This window comes from Lepus europaeus, chromosome X, assembly GCF_033115175.1.
Source record: "Lepus europaeus isolate LE1 chromosome X, mLepTim1.pri, whole genome shotgun sequence".
NCBI classification, from domain to species: Eukaryota; Metazoa; Chordata; class Mammalia; order Lagomorpha; family Leporidae; genus Lepus; species Lepus europaeus.
The window spans coordinates 88400027-88422002 of NC_084850.1; the positions used below are offsets into that span (position 1 = coordinate 88400027).

General features: G+C 39.3%; 1 protein-coding gene across 1 annotated transcript in view; it reads right to left on the reverse strand.

Moving 5' to 3' along the window:
• AR (androgen receptor) overlaps window positions 1-21976 on the reverse strand; it is a 191255-nt gene that overhangs the window by 30461 nt on the left and 138818 nt on the right. Inside the window, exon 3 of the mRNA XM_062184530.1 lies at window positions 9126-9242. Coding sequence (XP_062040514.1) covers window positions 9126-9242 — 117 coding nt within the window. The remainder of the gene's footprint in view (window positions 1-9125; window positions 9243-21976) is intronic.

The window sequence follows — 21976 nt, forward strand, 5'->3', positions numbered from 1 at the left end:
TATGCTGAAGTGTGTGTGTGTGTGTGTGTGTGTGTGAGAGAGAGAGAGAGAGAGAGAGAGAGAGAGAGAGATGTATGTATGTGCCTTTCTGCATACAGTGACCAAGCATTGTGGTAAGGGAGGATGTTGGGAAAGAGAAGGGAGACAGAATTTAACAATTTCATTATAGATTCTCAGAGAAAAAGAAAACTTACTGGAGGACGTCTGAATTTCTCGGGGCAAACAATTCCAGAATACGATAAACATTATCACTTGGCCTGGAGATGAAATTGCTTTCACATTAATATCTGTGTGCCTGAAAGCCTACTAATCAAAGCTGCATGACTCACTTTCCATCCTGGGGAGAGTTATCAATCTTTCAGTTTCACTGTGGACAGCATGGCACCTTCAGTGCAAACTTGGGCTGATGACCTTTTGCCTTGGCCAGATCCAGATTTTCTTCCTGGTTGCAGATAACTACTCCAAGTTTCTGCAGGTGCTCAGTGCTTAGATTTTGAACTGCTGACTCTCGGGATGCCGAAATGTTCCTCAACAATCAAGTGTCACTTCAGCCACAGAAACATTGGTCCAGTGGGGGATATTAAGAAGAGAAAAGGAAGAAGTTTATATGCCTGACTTAAGAGATCTAAAAGCTTAGCAAGAATGAACTAGAATGAGGAAAATAGAGCCTAATTCTAAACTTCAGAGTAGGGATGTCATTTTCCAGTTTACATTTTAAATAGCTGTTGTCATGGAATCATTATCATTAACAGATGATCTGAAGACTCTACTGACTTCTGGGTAGTTGTGTGTTTTTCTTCTTAGTTCTACTTCTTAGCAACATGATCCCAAAAGATGTGCAAAAGTCTCTTTTAAAAGCGTCTTGTTCGGGTAACTGTGTATGAGTTCAGGACAATAAGAAAATGGTTTGAACTTTTGTAAAGTTAAGGACTATGTCCTAGAGTCTGCAGAAACAGGTGGCACTCCTCTTAATCAAAAGTAAAATGTCTTAAAACAAGTAGCTACGTTATCCACGAATATGAAACCTTTTCCCTCGATTTTTGTATTAGGAAAATTCTTGCCTTTATAAATACATGGTCTATTGTGTGCTGTGTACTCTTAGTTTTCTGTCTACCACCTTTGAAAAACATTGCATGTGACATCATTTTACTTCCTCAAGAGCAACTGAGGGATTATGAGGAACTCAAAGCAAAAGTAAACAACCATAAAAAATTTTTACTATTACACTTTAAAAAGAATTTTAAGTAGAAATTTTACAGGTGAGATACTCATTCAAATATTAGATACAGGGTTTCAACAGTTTTGATGATTAAAAAAATTATTTACCCATAACCACAACTCTCTAAAAGTAAATACTAAGAAACACAGCACAACAAATAAAAGGATATTTCAAAAGTTGATGGGAAGCAGATTCAAAGATACGTTTAGGGGGAGGTATTTACCTGGCAGTTAATATTCTGGATAAGATACCTACATCTGTTATTGGAGTATCTAAGTTCAAGTTCTGGCTCTAGCTCCTGGCTCCAGCTTCCTGCCAATGCAGACTCTGGGAGGCAGCAGCGGCGGCCCAACTAGTTGGGTTCCTGGCACACATGTAGGAGACCTGGACTGAGTTCTTGGCCCAGCCCTAGCTGTTGTGGGCATTTGGGGAGTGACCCAGTAGATGAGAGTACTCTCTCTCTCTCTCTCTCTCTCTCTCTCACACACACACACACACACAAATAAATAAACAAATAAATAAATGTTTTTGGTGCAAAAGACCCAAAATCTTACGCTAACTTTTCCATAATACACATTTCCATGAAGTTTTTGAAGATTTTTATATACATGGATTTAATTTTTTTTCACCAAAATAACTTATCTCTCTTTTTAAAAAAGATCACATTTATTTATTTCAGAGGTAGAGTTACAGACAAAGAGAGAGAGAAAGAGAGAAAGAGAGAGATTTTTTTTCATCTGCTAGTTCACTCCCCAAATGGCCTCAAACAGCCAGAGCTGGACCTACCCAAAGCCAGGAGCTTCTTCTGGGTCTTCTATGTGAGTGCAGGGGCCCAAGCACTTGGGCCATCTTCTACTGCTTTCCCAGGCCATAGCAGAGAGCAAAATCAGAAGTGGGGCAGCTGGGACTCGAACTGATGCCCATATGGGATGCTTGCATGCAAGCAGAAGCTTAGCCTACTATGCCACAACGCCGGCCCTAATTCTCATTCATCTCTCTCTCTCTCTCTCTGATTTTTATCTATTTGAAAGGAAGAGTTACAGAGAGGGGGGGGGGAGAGATCTTCCATCCACTCATTCACTCCCTAAATGGCGACAATGACCACAGTTGTGCCAGTCAAGAGCCAGGAGCCAGGAGCTTCTTCTGGGTCTCTCACCTGGGTACAGAGGCCCAAGGACTTGGACCATCTTCCACTGCTTTCCCAGGCCATTAACAGGGAGCTTGGATTGGAAGTGGAGCAGCCAGCACTTGAAAGGGTGCTCATATAGGATGCCGGTATGGCAGGCAGTGGCTTTTTAGCTGTTATGCCACAATGCCAGTATGTGTTGTCCTAAATAACTTGATTTGGAGGAATTAGAGATAGAGTCTCTGATCTCTCTCTATGTAAATTCCTGTGAGAACTACAATTATAGAGCACCATAATTGTTTCCCCTCCCCCCTACAAATTGTCAGCAAATATGTACATTAACCAACTGAGAGGTGGCAATCTAAGCCACTGAGAGCAGATTTCAGGGGTTGTTTCAAGGGCAATTCAGAGACCAAATAACTGAATAAGGAACAAAAGCCACACCATAATAACAGAGAAAAATGTGCCAGTATTGCTCAGAAATGCAAAGAAAGACCAATTTTCACCCAAGAAAGAAGAGGGGAATACAGTGATATGTACTATGTGCCTACAATGTATAAACATCTTTCATACTTAGAGCAATTTTGTAAGAAAGGTTTTATTTTCAAAGCATAGTCAGGGAAACTGAGGCTCAGAGAGATCTAATCATTTGACCAAAATCGTCAACATAGTGAGTTGTAGGGCCATGGGTAAAAACAAGTCCTATCTATAGCTGGGTTGTAATTTCAACTATTCTATTTGACTTCTATTTTAAAAAAAGCAAACAAAAAAACCATACAAAACTCCCAGAGGTTCTGGCTGCCGAGTCACATGTTATGTAAGCTGATGCCAAAATTTGTAGATGATTCTGCTCCTCTGTCCATGTTTAGTTACCTAGATCTGTTGGAGTATTCAGGGACCTGAGAACTGTGTTTGAGAAGCAGCTGAGTTCCACGTTGTTAATTCTTTAGGCCACTCGTTTATACTGTTTGCTGAGTAGGAGGTAGAGGGGATTCAATCACTGAGCGACTTTAACAAGTCTGTGATTTCTAGGCCTTCTACTTTAGCAATGAGGTTATGTGATACCATCACAATGTGGTTCTGGGAGATATCAGAATGCTACTTACGTTGTAGAAATGGACTATTAAACTCTAGAATGGAATGTCTAGATATCCAAAGTATTTAGTGGTCACTCTCCATGATACTGGAAGTCCTTGCATTTCTTTGAAATAAGTTGTCCAGCATGAACCTCGAATCAGGAATATGCACTTGTGGTGATTACATGACTTGAGCAATAACCATGTTTCAGTCTAAGATGCTTTTGCATTCTCTCCTTGGTGTATGATAACAATGCTATAGACCCAATATTGTTCACTTCAGTGGCTTTGGGAGCCACTGGTGCATAGTCCTGAGGTGTAATTAGGATGGAGTGGTCTTGTTAATTAGTGCACTCCTGATTTATTCTCCCACTGAAAGATGTCACACGTCTGTAAAATGGATGACCTGGGCTAGTGTTGTCTGTCTACAGGATACAGTCTAATTATACCCAAGTTTTCTAATGTGTATTCCAGAGAACAGTGAGTTTTTAGGTTGTTAACAGGTGTTACATGCAAAAGGGTGATCTGGGGTTGCAGTAAATTTGGGAATCCTGAGTTATAAAGTTATAAAGCTCCTCAGGTTACTTTATTGCAATCCTTGCTGGGACCTGTGATATGCTAACATGCATTAAGAATTTCTCCAAGTAGTCCAAGCAGAGCCATAATTCACAGGTTGCCCTCACTTATTTGGCCATACAAATCATTTTTTCACAGAGCATGTCATAGCACTAGTTTTCTCAGAATCCACACTGGGAAACAATGGCCTAGACCAATGCAAATGGCTTTTGGCATACCAGTAAGCCCCTTATTTAAGCCAGTTGTTCTAGTTTAGGCCAGTGTTTCCTCATGTATGTTAGCAATACTTGCAGTTATCAAACCAGTAACTAGCCCCAGAGTGAATCCTAGGTGTTTAGGAAAATTTTATGCTAGAAATTTCTATGCATATTATTATCTCCCTTTCTTAAATATAAGCAACATTCACGCTGCTACCAATCATCTCAAAAAATAAACATACAAGTAAGCAAAATGAACTTCAACTTCTCAAAATCTAAACTTAGCATAAGAAGAAACTTCATTGTTGATGTAGCTTCATTTTGCCTTCTGCATTCTCTAGCACAGGCCATATTAAACCACTTGCTGTTTCTCAATAAACCCTTAATGTATTCTGTTCATGTCTCTGTGACTTTATTCCAACTGTGCTCTTTTCCTTGAATGCCTTTCCCTTCCATCTCACTAAACGTCTCAATAATTTCCAACTATCCTTTAAAACTAACCTGTATTCATTTTCTTTTCTTTCTTTCTTTCTTTCTTTTTTTTTTTTTTGACAGGCAGAGTGGACAGTGAGAGAGAGAGAGACAGAGAGAAAGGTCTTCCTTTTCCGTTGGTTCACCCCACAATGGCCATTGCGGCCGGCGCACCACGCTGATCCGATGGCAGGAGCCAGGTGCTTCTCCTGGTCTCCCATGCGGGTGCAGGGCCCAAGCACTTGGCCATCCTCCACTGTACTCCTGGGCCATAGCAGAGAGCTGCCCTGGAAGAGGGGCAACCGAGACAGAATCCGGCGCCCCGACTGGGACTAGAACACAGTGTGCTGGCACCGCAAGGCGGAGGATTAGCCTGTTGAGCCGCAGTGCAGGCCGCTGTATTCATTTTCACTGTCTGTATCCTCCTGTTGAACTGTGAGGGTAGCAATCATATTTTATTCTACTTCTCCAAAATGTCTAACACAGTTTCTGGCACATACTTGGAGTTAAACAAATATTTTCTATATGAATGAATAGATGAATGAGTAGATGGAAAGATGAAAACCCTATCTTCTTGGCTGGCTGGAAGGATGGATGAATAGTTATATGTATGAATAAACGTTGTGAAGAACCATGCCATGAGTGGTATTTCAGGATTGTAATTATTCTCTTGCATCAAGGATGTGTGATGTGGAGAGGGGAAAAACTAGACTTCTCTTAAGTATGGAGCACTGGAAACTTCAAGGAAGTTCAGAGAGTCCATGATGGCATCAGAACATGGCCAGAGGCTGTCTGAACCATTCTCCCAGCTGAAGAATTCATAGAAGTTGTTTAAAATCTGCAGATCTCTTAAGCTTTCATTCTCAGGTGCAGAGTTCAGTCTCCTAGGAGATTTCTCACATATGCTAGAAAAACATTTGAAAAATATGTTGTATGTCTCAGATTTTCACATATTCTGGGGGCTCTGTGTTCCTTCTCTTCTTCTGGGATTTGGCTGCCACCTAAAATTCCTAAAAGGCCTATAAACTTCCATGGGCCAGGAGAGGAAGGGGTAAACAGAGGCTAATACCAATTACTGAAAGCTGAGAATTCAAGAGTTGGAAAACACAAAAAGAAATGCTGTTTTCAGAGAAGCAGTAGGGATAGTGTGAAGAAGGGAAAGCTAAAGGGAAAAGAGGGCAGCAAAGGCAATTTTTTTCTTTCTTGTTCCATCTTGGAAACTGAGAGTATATTCATGGGAGGGGCAGAGAAAAGTGTGACATGGAGTTGTGCATTCGCCCTAATTATGTGCTGTGAAAAAACCTCAGCTAATTCACTGGAAGGAAGGTTTTTAGCTGAACAGTTATATTTATAAGTGTTTTCTTGGATGAAAAGTAGGAAAGTGTTTAAATTCTTGAAGTAATTAGCAATATGCACTTTTCAAAAGGAGCCAGAAATGAATGTTCCACAAAGAAAGATTTATCTTTTCTGTGGATGGGCAGTTGTGAACCTGGAAGAGGCCTTTAAGGGAATCATTCTGAGAATCCAATCACCCCTACAATCCTTTCAGAAATATCAAGAGCTGGTAAGAATCAAAGCAACAGGGAAGTAGGCCTGGAAGCAGGAAAGAAAAGGCCATATACACCTCTGAGTTGGAAGATTCCACCACCAAACAGTTAATGGAACAAAATAGAGAAAGCTGGACTAGAGATCTTGAGGCCTCAAGAACAAGCAGCCATCAACTGTACAGTGCCAGAAAACCTTCCATTCACACACAGACAACCTTTTCGCCCTCCATCCCCTCAATAATCTCCATCCAGTCTACTTTTTGACACATACTATGTCTTCTGTAGGTGTGAATGGAGGTAGCTAAAATTACTGTGCAAAAAAAGCACCCACATTTTGACTATACTTTGGGGAGCAGGGCAAAAACAATCCAAGAAAGGGCTGATACATTTGTAATCCTTTCTGGGTGGCTATAGCTATCAGATCAGTGCCAGAAAGTCCCTGCTGAAACTTGCCATCTTTTACGATGGGAAAACTAAACCTCACAGGCAGGAAGAAACTTGCCAAAGGCCACATTCTTAGTTGCGATTTTCTAATGTATTATGTAATTTTGATTTGAGTGATGGAGAAAAGAAAACAAAATTATATGAATTATCCTTTGAGCTGATCAAAATGTCTATGCCAGACCCTTGCCAGTGAAGTTAGTAGTGACCTCACTGTCGTACTAAACTTCCAGATTTGACTAGTACTTTGTCATTTAGCAGGGATGCTCACACTCACTCTGTCATCTGATCATCATTATAAGGCTGTAAAGGCAGAATTTCTAAAGTACAGACGAAGAAGTTGAGGCTCAGAAGAGGGACATAACAAAGAATGGAGATGGGCCTTTAACCCAAGTATGCCTGATAGCAAAGGCAAGGCCAATTAGACAATATCAAGAATGCTTATATCTTTTGGGCAGCTGCAAGCTCTAATACTTAACACAGTATCCTGTCTACAGCTGACACTCAGTAATACCATGTAAATAGAACTGAAAAGAAAGCCAGTCACAGCACTTCTCAGTTTGTCTTCATTGTGTTGACTAAGTCCACTCAGATTGGAGCACTCTAGCTAATAAATCAACCTGAAAAATTATTGTATCTCTCTGTGCAATGAATCAATTTACAAAGTTTTGTCTCACTGCTATACGGTATAGTGAAATTATCTTTTCAAAAGGTGTTCACTGAAATAATTTCACAGGCTGCTATATAACACAGGATATTCAACAAGACATGGAACTCATTTTAAGATTTATACTTACATATTTATAAGGATTTCTGTTATCACTAAACTTTACCTTTATCAATGTACATTTGTAATTCAAATAAGCAGATGGCAAGCCAAGGAGTTCTTTACCTGGGAATTCCTATATTTTCCATTTAATTCAGAGAAGGCTAAATAATACACAGTTCTATGTATCAGAACCCTCATTCTGGGGTTACAATATTCATTTGAGGAAACATTTCCTCTTGCCAATTACTGTGTCACCCTTCCTGGATTTCTCTCTGCATCCCCTCACCCCAGTCCTGCCTCTTCCCCTCCACTGCAGACCACAATTACAGGGCTTCCTTGGAGTACACCAAGTAAAGAAAAACAAGGTTAGGCTTCCTCAGATATTTGACTCTCATTTGATAATGCTGCCTAGAAAGCCACTCAGAGAACCTGCCTGTGAAGTCTGAGAGTACTAGATGCTACTCGAGATGCTTCTGTTGATACTACCTCAGGTGGAGCCTAGGTCAACACATATGTAGTACTCTGGCCTGCTTAAATACGACTGGCCTATAAGGAGGGGAGGGTATAATTATACAAAGTCTCACACATGACCCAGGCCAGGGTTAGGAAACTTGTTGCTATCTATAGATGTGCACAAAGGCAGACAAAGTATTGACTACCTCACAGAAAGCTGGACACAACTGCTGTAAATTACCCTTGAGAAGGGAGGGAAGAGGGTCAGATTCCAGGCATGTGGGTGTTCCAAGCTGATAATGAATAATCAGGTATGTGGCTACAGTTTTGGGCACTGAAAAATAGGCTTTCCTTTCTTCGGGTTCTATTCATAAATGAAAGTAGACTAATGAGCTTGCTTTTCTCATGAAAGAGGCACCTTTTGGAAGCAGCAGGCAGCAGGGAGGACCCTGGCATGGGGTAGATATAAACATGAATAAATGAGGAAATTGGAGGGGGAAATATTTGTCACTCAACTGATGTCAAGCCTTTCTGGAATGGTGACAGCAGTCACGGTGGGACACAGGCTCAGGGGACTGAGATCCTTAAGATAGAGGGTATGCCCTTAAAAAAGCTGTATCTTCCTTCTATCAAGCTTCTGTACTACTGAAAATGCTTTTGGAAACGATCAATGGGTTTTCAAAGAAAAGGAAATGATTAAAAGGCCTGCTCATTCCTAGCAAATGTAGGAAAGGAAATTGGCTGTGTTTGGCAACCTAGTCACAGTCTCCAAAGAGCAGCAGCTTGTCATTCCAGGTGGCCAGTCCTACAACATGGGCATCAGTTAGCTGAAGGATATTCCTGGGCATTCGGGGCCAGCCTGTGCTTGGGTCATCCTGCTCTTGTGGCTGCTCTTGATTTCTTAGTTCCATCATCCTAACTAACATTGAACCACACTGGTCAGTATCCTTATGTTCCCTGAGGAACTCTTCCTCATCAAGTCCACACTCACACATCCTCTGTTGGTCCTTGATCCCCGATTGTTGCTTCTTGTTCATATGGTGAACATGAGAAGACAGAGTGGCATTGTTTAAAAAGAAAGACAAGATACCAACTAGCTGATGGCCACTTTGGCTATGAAAGGATCAACATGCATCTACAGCATGGCTGGTCTCCTTGGAAGCAACAAAGAGGAAAATCTGGCTGAAAGAGAGAACCAGAGAGCAAGGGAGGGAGAAGAAGGAGGAGACAGAGGAATAAAAGTATCATACCTCCCAGAGTCATCCCTGCTTCGTAGCATTTCCGGAGACGGCAAGAAGGACAATTTTTCCTTCGGAATTTGTCAATGGTGCAATCATTTCTGCTGGCACACAGGTACTTCTGTTTGCCTGGGAAAACAAACACGACAGGAAACAGACATGTTAATGCACTTCCAGGGCCATCTCACTTTGAGTATTTCTACACAGAAAAGACCTGAAGACATATCCTACTAGATGAGAGATGTGGACAGAGAAGGTCCCAAAATAGTCTGATCACATGGAATTTATATTGAATTCAGTGCTGTACTCATATTGTTTGCTTTTCATTGACATTCTCTGAAGGGATAAACAATTCAGGTCCTGCTGATACCTCCATTATTAGGACTACTCAATGGTTTCGGGGGAAAAAAGATGCTTCACCTTTACCAAATGCCAGAAATATCTAGAAGAAAATGATCAATTGTGGAAATTGTTACTCTTTCAACATGGCACAGCAGAGGCTATGCTAAATTAATGTTTCCTCCCTTTGACACCTGTAAGCATGCATAGGATTGTACTCAGGCTAATAAGATGTTTATTTTTCAAAACACAAGTACAGGTAAAACCTTTATAGAAGACAGCTCCATGGGATTTCTAACTAGTTTTCAGTTCCAAGTGGAGTGATCACATCTCCAATCTTGCAGGTAATAAAAATCAGAGATAAAACCCACTCTTTTCATGGTGAAACACAGAAAGTAAAATGGAGTCCTCTGAAGCCAGCAGAGGAATAAAGGAATAAAGAATACTCATATGATGACGATAGGTATACATATACACAGAAACACACACACACACACACACACAGAGAGAGAGAGAGAGAGAGAGAGAGAGAGAGAGAGAGAGAGAGAGAGGCTCAAATCCAAAGATCCTCATATTTGATCACAGCTGCTCAATGATGTGGAGATCTACCCAAACCACAAATTTCACTCAATGCTTTGCTGTTTTGTTCCCACTACAAGCCTGGCACACACTAGAACCCCCAGTAAACACGGCAAGAGATGTGAAGGCACACAGACTCACAAGCATAAATAGACAAAGAGAAATCCCCAGCTGCCCTGAAACATGCAGAACTCCTCATGCTCAGATCCCTGTTGCAGCCTGCCCATGTGCATCCCTGCATTCCACTCTTTGGTTCTTCAAGCCCCTGATACTTCTTCCTCATATTTACTGCCATCCTTCTAACTTAATGAACAGGCTCTGGTTTTAGGGAAACTTCTTTTGGCAGAGGAGGAACGTTTGTCTTTTTTTTTTTTTTTTTTTGACAGGCAGAGTGGATAGTGAGAGAGACAGAGAGAAAGGTCTTCCTTTTTGCCGTTGGTTCACCCTCCAATGGCCACTGTGGCCAGCGTATTGCACTGATCCAAAGCCAGGAGCCAGGTGCTTGTCCTGGTCTCCCATGCGGGTGCAGGGCCCAACCACTTGGGCCATCCTCCACTGCACTCCCTGGCCACAGCAGAGAGCTGGCCTGAAAGAGGGGCAACCGGGATAGAATCCGGAGCCCCGACCGGGACTAGAACCCGGTGTGCCGGCACCACAAGGTGGAGGATTAGCCTGTTAAGCCACGGCGCCGGCTAGGAACGTTTGTGATGAGAGAAAGGAGGAAAAACAAAAGATAATTAGTACTTGATAATAGGAAAAGCAACAACCATCCAACATAAATTTAGCTTCTGCTCAGTTTTCCTCTCCCTTCACCAGGCCTAGAATATGCACACCAGGTGCAGAAATTCTTTTCTTTTTAGTAATTATTTTATGTAGAAGACTCAGTATTGACCAGGTCAGTAAAGCATTGCTTTTAAGGGCTACTTGCAAGAACATGGGTTAGCCTTATTATACAAAGGATTATTTTTTGCCTTCTTTACCTTTAGTATTATTCTTTTTTTTAATTTCTTTTTTCCCTTTTATTCTTTCTTCATCCTTTTGTCAAAGAACCCAAAAATGATGACTCAAAAGAACTATTAAAAATCACAACAGTACAATTCTTCCTTCCAAGGATGGGTTCTGGGGAAGTGACTTGCCTCAAGAATGAAGGCATGCACTGAATTAGAGGTCTCTGAAGGAAGGAAACTACCATTTATTGGGCACCTAATAGGAACCAAGACTGTGTTGGGGTTTTTACATATGCTATTCAAATGAATCATCTCAGCGGTGCTTTGAGATAGGTACTATTATCTCCTTCATTTAACAGATGAAAAACCTAAGGCCTCTAGGCCAGTACTCTTTCAACCATACTGCAGGATGTTATTTGTATAAAGAGAACACGTAATTTGTTAATAGCTTCTTTCCTGTTGCAAACTGAGGATTGTAATGTGTACCAATTCAGCCTTTGGGTGTCTGCTACAATGCCAGCTCATCACACTGACTACTGCAATAAGCTCCAGTTAGAATACTTGACTTCTTTGAGAAATCGTTCTTCTTCCACAAGAAAATATTATTTCCTGGACCCTAGTTTGCCAAGAAATGGCTGTCCAATCAGTGGAATGAGGCTCCCAGAGGGGTTCTAGATTGCATTTCTGAAAAAGGGATCATCTTGCGATTAAGGGAAATTGCAGTGGATAAAACATGAAATAGTTTTTTTTTTTTTTAATTGGAACTCAGATAGTTTCCCAGGGGGCCTCTTGGCTTAAAACAAGATGACCTAAAACACAGATATATTTAATGATTTACTCAGAAGTAAGTGCAAAGTCCACCATAACAAATGCCACTGTACATTAATTTAAGATTTACCAATCATGTATTATATGCCAGGCACTATAACAGCTGTTGAGATTACAGAGGAAATTTTCTACTGAAGAAAAGAATCAAAGGTCCGGATAAGAGAAAGAGCACTGGCTCAGAAATCAGAAGATCTCTATTCTTGTTCAATCTCACCACTAATGCGGTATATGAATTTGAACAGATGCATTTCTCTCTCTGGATCCCATTGATCAGGTGAGAGGCTGGACTTAAAAGGCATTAAAACCTTTTCCAGTTCTAGGCTTCTTGAAGGATAGCTGAGTTACATCTGTAATATATTTGAAAACTGTTTTGTACAAAGGAGTTACTTGTTGTTGGTAAACAAGAAATGATCCAACATTATGGTCTCTTTTCTCTTTACTCTGGCCTTTTAGAAAACTTACTGCAATGTTATCTCTTTCTTTTTGTTAATTTTATTTAAGTTATACAAGTTTTGTGTATTTCATATATACGGATTTAGGAACATAGTAATACTTCCCACCCTCCCTCCCTCTCATCCATGTTCCAATCCCTCTTCCTCCTCCCTCTCCTACTCCCACTCTTAATTTTTACAAAGATCTAAAATATCTATTTTCAGTTTACTTAATGATAGTAAGGTTAACCCTGTACTAAGTAAAGAGTTAAATAAACAGTATGAAGGGAAAAACACTGTTCCTCAACAGAAGAGATAAGGGCTGTAAACAATAATCGAATCTCAAAATGTTCATTTCACTTCAATGCGTTATATTTCAGGTACTCTATTAGTTACTTTGGATCAGGGAGAACATATGATATCTCTCTTTTTGGGACTGGCTTATTTCACTTAGTATAATGGTTTTCAGTTGCATACATTTTGTCACAAAACACAGGATTTCATTTCTTTTTACAGCTGAACAGTACTCCACAGTGTATATATGTCATAATTTCTTTATCCAGTCAAATGTTGATGGACATCTGGGTTGATTCCATATCTTAGCCTTGTGAATTGAGCTGCAATGAACATGGGGGTACAGATCACTCTTTCATATGAGTCATTTGGTCTCTTTTCTTTGTTTTCTAAAGCCCTCCAAAAAATCAAGATTCTCAATAGAGCTTTAGAGAGGCACAGAGGCTGTGAGCCACATGCAGCATCAATAAAACAACATGCTTATGCACACACGTGTATTCATACACATGTGAGTGCCCAGGTATTGTGTTCTGAATTATCTCTATGTGCTTATAAGTGTGATAACATACAGCATGCAACACACTAAAACATAAACATACATTTATTTATTTTGAAAAATAATAATGTATTTCATGTTTGAATAGACATTTAAGAGTGACAAAAGTGGTTGATGATTAAAAAGAAGTATATGGAAGGAATGTCTTTTTCTGGAGGTCCTAAAACAGGAGCAGGACTAACCTGTATAGTTTGGATTAGGGACAGAGTAAGGGTATGGAGATAACAATGTCTTAAGGTTGCTTCCAACACTCTTCTATCTAAATTATCACTTCCTGAAATGATAATGGTTTGCTATCTCTTTTTTCTTATTTATTCTACCTCCCTAAATATATACCTGATGTTATCAGAGTTCTTAATAATAATTATCCCTCCCATTTGCTTATTTTACATAGGTTAATAACAATCTTGTAGAAAGTATAACATGGATTATTATATGTCCCATTCTATGTTGAAGAAAATGAAGCTTATGACAATGAAATAGGCTAGGACTTCCAGCAGTACATTTAAAAGTAGCAAGAATGGGTATCCTTGTCTTCTTATTGATCTTAGGGGAAAAGCTTTCAATTTTTTACTACTGAGTATGATATTAACTGTGGATTTGTCATATATAGCCTTTATTGTGTTGAAGAAAATTCCTTCTATATCTAGTCTGTTGAGCGTTTTTATCAGGAAATAATTTTTCAAGGGCTTTTTCTGCATTTATTGAGATTATAATATGGTGCATGTTCTTCATGTTGCTAATATGGTGAACCACATATTTGAATTGCATATGTTGAACCACCCTTGCTTCCCAGGAATAAATGCCACTTAATCATGGCAAATGGTCCTTTTAATGTGCTGTTGGATTTGGTTTGCTAGCATTTTTTTTATGATATATGCCTCTATGTTCATCAGGGAGATTGGCCTACTTGACATTGCATCCTTGGTTTGCTCCAAATCAGTCCCTAAGGTATGGGTCACAGAGATTGGGAAGAATTTTAAACTCAATTTGTTCACACCACACTCTTCTATACAAGGCTTGAATTACCTCTGAAGCATCCTTGTGAAGTGACTGTTCGACCCTTTAATTCAGCCCATTCTGTCCTTGGACTCAAACTCTTCCTTCCAGGAAATTACCATCTCCTTGTAGGTGCAATCCATTGGGTCTAATTAGAAACACAGGACCCCTCGGCTTTAAAGGACCTTTAAGACTTTCTAATAAAATATCCCAATGTGTAAGTTACATGCACCAAGCCACAGCATGTTCATGGTAATGTCAGCACAACATCTGAAAACTTCATCTAATTGCAACATGGTGTGGGGTGGTTGTAGTCTGAAGATAAAGCATTCTGAATGTGTCAGGTTATATCTTGGTCATTTGTCTAGGAAGTGTATAACCCTGTGGTTACTCTCTATGTGGTCAGTTGATAGAAGAGTATGTAAGTGGGATCTGGACCTGGTCCAAGGTGGTTCTAGAGGTATTGTAGTCTAGTTGACTGAATAACTGACACAGAAAACAATCTCCCATCCAGCTTTCCCTCTTCATAAGAGTACAACCATTACATCCAGTTTTTCAACACAATTGACTTCTCACAGCAAAACTGTATCAACCACCTATAATCAAGATCTCACAAAAAGTTGTGAAATGATTGGAAAAATACAGAAATGCTCTCTCATGTTGAACAATATAAGGTCATACTCTACAGTTGAAAACAGACCACTCATTTAAATGCTTGATTAACTGCTTTATTAGAACAATCCCCAAACCTTTGACTTCCAAGAGTGATCATGTCATGGGCTAGCAAGAGGTCCTCTACATATCAGCTGGTTCTGAAATCCCTGACTGGCTTGATGGTGTTGTGCATCTTTCTTTATGGTCTTATTTTCTTTCATCATAAATGTTAAGTATGATTCAAAGCTCCAGCAGGAACTAAAGCCATGAGACAGCCTTCAGATTTTTTTTTTCTCCATGGGCTTCCTATTTCTGTTGTTTTCTGTCAGCCCTGTGGTGCTTCATGCAGTAGGTGTTGAGATCAATGTTTGATTAGGCTGAATTCAATTTGTTCATTCTGAAAAATCCTGTTTAGAGAAGAGGTGCTAAGAGAGGAAAGTTACCACTATTAATGGCATCACATCACACAAATGAAGAAAGGCTTGAGCTATCATATTCATTATTAACCTACAGAGAAGACTGAAGAAAATAGTTGTATGTAAGTGTTTATACACTTCATATCTGTAAGTGTTAATGCAGGACTTATGTGGACAAAATTAAAAAAATTTAATAGAGGTAGAGAAGAGGAGATCTGAATTAAATTTACAGATGTATCTTGTTCCTGGATGGAAAGAAGTAATTTTGCAGGGATTTCAGTTCCCCTGCAATGAACTCCATATATTTTGAACAATTCAAACAAAATTGTGACAAAATAATTTCAAAGTTTATATGAAGGAATAATAATAAAAATGCTATGATACTTATGAAAAGAAAGTAATATTTCCCTATACAACATTTAAAGTATTAAAAAGCTGTAACAATTACAACAGTTTGATATTGGCTCCAGTATAGGTCGATCGGTGGGAGATAACAGAAAAGGCAAAAAGAGATACAGGACATTTAGTCATTCCAATTTAGCCAAGAAAGAAGAAATTATTCACTAACCAGTGTCAGAACAACAGCTTAATCATTTGGAAAATAGAGTAAATTTCAATTACTTGTTAAAATCAAAATAAATCCCAGGGGCATTAATGATGCCATTACAAAACAAAAGGAAATTATCAAAGCACTGTTAGAAAACATAGGTGAAAATTAAACCTTTTTTTGAGATACAGATGGGATTTTTAAAGTATGGCAGTGGGGGAGGGAAGCACTGTGGTGCAGTAGGTTAATCCTCTGCCTATGGTGCCAGCATCCCATTTTGGCACTGGTTCTAGTCCCTGCTCCTCTTCCAATCCAGCTCTCTGCTAGGGCCTGGGAAGGCACTGGAAGATGGCCCAAGTGCTTGGGCCCCTGCACCCACGTGGAAGACCTGGAGGAAGCTCCTGGCTCCTGGCTTCCACCGGATGGAAGACTTTTCTCTCTGTCTCTCCTTCTCACTGTATGTGACTCTACTTCCCAAATAAATAAATAAAATGTTTTTTTAAAAAAATTATTGCTATGGCCCGGGAAGGCAGTGGAGGATGGCCCAAGTCCTTGGGCCCTGTACCCGCATGGGAGACCAGGAGAAGCACCTGGCTCCTGGCTTCGGATCAGTGTGATGCGCCGGCCGCAGTGGCCATTGGAGGGTGAACCAACGGCAAAAAGGAAGACCTTTCTCTCTGTCTCTCTCTCTCACTATCCACTCTGCCTGTCCAAAAAAAAAAAAAAATGATGGCAATGAAAAAATATATAAGTGAATATTTTGATAGATTTAACTAGCAAACATCTAAATTTCTTATGTAAAATGAAACAATAACTTTTTAAAAGATTTTATTTATTTATTTGAGAGATAAAGTTACAGAGAAAAGGAGAGATGCAGAGAAAGGTCTTACATCCACTGGCTCACTCCCCAAATGGCTGCAACAGCAGAAGCTGGGTTGATCCAAAGCAAGGAGCCAGGAGCTTCCTCCAGTTCTCCCATAGGGGCACGGGGGCCCAAGCGCTCGGGCCATCTTTCACTGCTTTTCCAGGCCATATCAGAGAAGAGGAGCAACAGGGACTCAAACTGGCGCCCATATGGGATGCCGGCACAGCAGGCAAAGGCTTTAGCCCACTACGCCACAGCCCACAGCACTGGTCCCAAACAATGAAATTTAAAGACAAATCACAAACAAAAAAAAACTTTATTGGGATCAAGTATATAAAACCAGTGGTCATTATTATTTATATATAATGATGAGCAGAACAATGGAAAATTGGGCAATAGGCATCAACAGACAATTAAAACAAAAAAAGTTACCAAAAACATGAAAACTGATCTATTTCTTTAGCAGTCAATTTTTTTTATTTATACACATATTTTCTAGAGGTTAAGTATTTTTAAAAGTTAGATTTGTAAAGAATGAATACTAAGTGTTAGTGAATAGGTGTTGATGGTAAGCCCATCATTTTTAGAGGGCATTTTGGCAATGTATTTCAAAAAAATTAAAACTCTGTATAATCTTTTACTAGAAAATCCAGTTCTAGAAATATTTTGTAAGAAAATAATCAGATAAGCATAAAAGTTTATTGTAGCATTACTTACATGGGGAAAATTGGAAATATATAAGTGACTAACTTGAGGAGGATGATTCAGTAAATTATTTCACATTCACAAGAGAGCATTGTGTGATTATTAATGCTGATCTCAATAATTTTAGTAGCTTGGAAGAATATTCAGAATATATTGTTTTGATAAAAAACAAACAACAACAGAACTGAAATGACCACACACTGTGTTTGGTTAGATTTCATTTTTTTAAAGATTTATTTACTATTTCTTGAAAGGTAGAGTTACAGAGAGAGAGAGAGAGAGAGAGAGAGAGAGAGAGAGAGATCTTCTATGAGCTGGTTCACTCCCTAAATGACCACAACAGCCAGGGCTGGGCCAGGTCAAATCCAGGAGCCTGAAAATCCATCTGGGTCTCCCATATGGGTAGCAGGGACCCAAGCACTTGGAACACCATCTTCTGCCTTAGTGGGGAGCTGCATCAGAAGTGGAATAGCCAGAATTCAAGCTGATGCTCATATGGGACGTCTGGGTTGTAGGTGGTGGCTGCACCACAATGCCAGCCCCTAGATCTCATTTTAATATTTTGGTCATTAGAGTTAATCTATTTAAACTAAAAATTTAATTGATAAATAAGAATTGTATATATTTATTGGGTACAATGTGATTTTGGTGTACATATTCATTGTAGAAAGATACAATCAAGCTAACTCAGGTAACTATCACCTTACCTTCTCATCATTATTCTTTTGGTGAGAACAGTTACAATTTATTCTTAACACTTTTGAAATATAAAATACATTGTTAATAATGATAGTTGCCATGTTATGCATAAATCATTATTGCTGTTATACAGCTAATACTTATTATTCTTTCACCAGTGTTTCTCCTTTCCCCATTAGCTCTTCATCCCTAGATCCTACCTTTTTACTCTCTTCTTCTATATGTTTGAGTTTCTTCAGCATTATTCACAATAGCTAAGATAGATGGAAGCATCCTACCTTCATCAATAGATGAATGGATAAAGAAAATGTGAAATATATACAGAACAGAATGCTATCCATCCTTTGAAAAATATTTAAATCCTGTCATTTGCAACAATATGGGTAAGCCTGTAAGATATTATGCTAAGTGAAATAGCCTAGGCACAGAAAGACAATAGCACATGATTTCACATTGAAAAATTATTCTTAATAACTATACTTAAAGAACAAAGAATAGGGACTGGCATTGTGGCACAGTAGAGTAAACTGTTGCCTGCAATCAGCATACTATATGAGCTGGTTTGCATCCCGACTGCTCCACTTCCCATCTAGCTTCCTGCTAACACACCTGGGAAAAAAGTGGAAGATGGCCCAAGTGCTTTGGTTCTTGCCACCCACGTGGGAGACCCGGCGGGAGTTCCAGGCTCCTAGCTTTGGACTGGCCCAGCCCTGGCTGTTTTGATCATTCAGGGAGTGAACCAGTGAATGGACGATCTCTGTCTCTCCCTCTCTCTGTAACTCTACTTTTCAAATAAATAAATAAATCTTTTTTTAAAAAAAAAATCTTTGAGCATGCATATCTATTCTGCTTCAGACACTATTCTAAGAAATTAAAAAAAAAACAAAAAAACTATTGGCCTTTCTTGGCTTCTCTCCTCCTCTCGTCTCTCTTCTCCTTCCTCTTTGTCTCTCTCTCTTACAGTCTCCTTCTCTTTTTCCTTCGCCGCCCCTTCACTCCGGTCTGTAGGATGTTCCCCAATAAACCCTTTCCCTTAAAAAAAAAAAAGAAATAAAAAAGGGAGTAGTACATAGAAAGGCCTTACCCTCAAGTTATGTGATCTTTTGGTGGAAGTAAACAAACAATAAAGGAGTCAGAAATAATAAATTTAATATTTTCAGATAGTGACAGATATAATGAAGGCAATAAAACAAGGTCATGTGATTGAATTGGGAGGATAACTTAGGTACAGTGTTTGGTAGAAAAGACTCTAACTGCAGATTAGGGAAAATATGATATTTGCCTTTTTTGGACTGGCTTATATAAAATTGTAATGTGTAATTATTTTCATTGCAGTCTGCAGAAAATTAGATTCTGTGCATAAATGGTTGAGAGGAAATGGCTTAAAGTCTAAGTGAATATAATTATTAGATTACAGCCACACGGGAATTATTTAGATGTTACATTGTCATTAGTTGTATTACATTGAAAGAAATTATGAATGACTAATTGATCAGAAAACTGAAATGGGTGAAATGGTCATTTATAATTCAATCATTGCTTATAGACATAGTCTATATTACCATTAAACTACAGGTTTTTTTGGTCTTTTACTTGTTAAACTCTTTTTTGGTGAAATATCAAACCTTTTTTTAAATGTGTTGTAGAATTCAGTTGTAAAGCTATCAGGTCCTGGTCTTTTCTGTGATGGGAGACTCAATTACTGCTTCAACTTGCTGCTTTTTAGGGGTCTGTTTAGATCTTCTCTAGCTTGATTTAATCTTGGTTGGCTGAATATATCTAGAAATTTATCCATTTCTTTGAGGCTTTCCAATTTATTAGTGTATGGTTGTTCACAGTAGTTTCTTATGATCCTTTGTTTCTGTGGTATGGATTTGTAATGTTTCCTTTTACATATCTCATTTTATGTGTTTTTTTCTATGTTATTCTGGCTAAAAGTTTGTCCTTTTTTTAAAAAAAGATTTTCTTTTATAAGATTTATTATATTTTATTGAAATGCGGAGTTACAGAAAGAGAGGAGAGACTGGAGGAGAGAGAGCAAGAGCGAGAGCGAGAGAGAGAGAGAGAGAGAGAAATCTTCCATTTGCTTGTTCACTCCCCAACAGCTGGGACTGGGCCAGGCCAAAGTTGGGAGCCTAGAAATCCATCTGGGTCTCCCACATGGGTGGTGAGGTCCCAGTACTTGGACCACCTTCCATTTTCCCAGGAGCATTAGCAGGGCGCTACACTAGAAGTGCAGGAACCAGGACTTGAAATGGCACCCATATGGGATGCTGCTGTTGCAGCTCGTGGCTTAACTCACAACATTATGATGTCAGCATCCAAAACCAGCTTTCCATTTTGTTGATATTTTATAGTTTTTAAATTTTAATTTCATTTACTTCTGCGTTGGTCTTTATTATTTCTTCTCTCCTGATAATTTTGTATTTAGTTTGTTCTTGCTTTCCAAAGTCCTTGTGATGCATTGTTAGATTTTTTTACTGGAAATTTTTCTATTTTTTAATATATGTATTTCTATAATCTTCCCTGTTAATACTGCTTTCCCTGCATCACAGATTTTGATGTGCCCTCATTCCAATTTGTTTCAAGAACTTTTAAAAAAGACTTTATTGATCTATTTGAAAGGCAGAGTTACAGAGAGAGAGAGAGAGAGAGAGAGAGAGAGAGAGAGAGCAAGTGAAAGACATCTTCCATCCACTGGTTCACTCCTCAAATGGCTGCAAGAGCCAGGGCTAATCAGAGCTGAAGCCAAGAGCCAGGGTCTCCCATCTAGGTGACAGGCCCAAGAACTTGGGTCATTTTCCACTGCAAACCCAGGCACATTAGCAGGGAGCTGGGTTGGAAGCTGCACATCTGGGACTGGAACCAGTGTTCTGATATGGAACACTGAAGTTACAAGCAGTGGCTTAATCCACTGAGCCACAACACCAGCCCCAAGAACTTTTTAAATTTCTGTTTAAATGTCTTCAATGATCCATTTGTCATTTAGCAGCATGCTTTTCAATTTCTATATATTTGTAAAATTTATTTTTTAAATTTTTTTATTTTTTATTTTTTATTTATTGTTTTATTGTTATTGATTTCTCATTTTATTCATTTGTGGTCTGAGAAGATGCAAAATATGATTTTAGTCTTTAAAACTTTACTGACAGTGGCTGGCACAGTCGCGCACTAGGTTAATCCTCCACCTGTGGCACTGGCATCCCATATGGGCGCCAGTTCAAGTCCTGGCTGATCCTCTTCCAGTCCAGCTCTCTGCTACGGCCCGGGAGGGCAGTGGAGGATGGCCCAAGTGCTTGGGCCCCTGCACCCACATTGGAGACCAGGAAGAAGCACCTGGCTCCTGGCTTTGGATAGGCGCAGCTCTGGCTGTTGTGGCTATTTGGGGAGTGAACCAACGGAAGGAAGACCTCTCCCTCTGCCTCTCCCTCTCACTGTCTGTAACTCTACCTGTCAAATAAATAAAAAAAATTTACTGAGAATTGATTTGGGGCCTAATATGTGGTATAGCCTAGAAAGTTGTTCATATGCTGTTGAGAAGAATGTGCATTCTCTAGCTGTTGGGTGAAATGTACTGTAAATGTTAGGTCCATTTCCTCTATAGTATCGGTAAATTCTGATGCATCTTTGTTGGTTTGTCAGGATGATCTGTCCAATGATGAGAGAAGGGTTTTGAAGTCCCCAATTATTATTGTGTTAGAGTATATCTTTCCCTTAAGATCTAATAATATTTGCTTTATATATTTGGGTGGTTTGTGTTGGACGCATATATATTTATGATTTTATTTCTTCTTGCTGAATCAATCTTCCTATCAATATAATGTGCTTGTCTCCTTTTACTCTTTTTGACTTAAAGCTTAGTTTACCTAATGTGAATGTAGCTACTCCTGCTCATTTTTTATTTCCATTTGCATGGTATATCTTGGTTTATCTATTTTAAGAAAGAGTTATTTATTTGAAAATCTGAGAGAGAGAGGAAGAGAGAGAGAGAGAGAGAGAGAGAT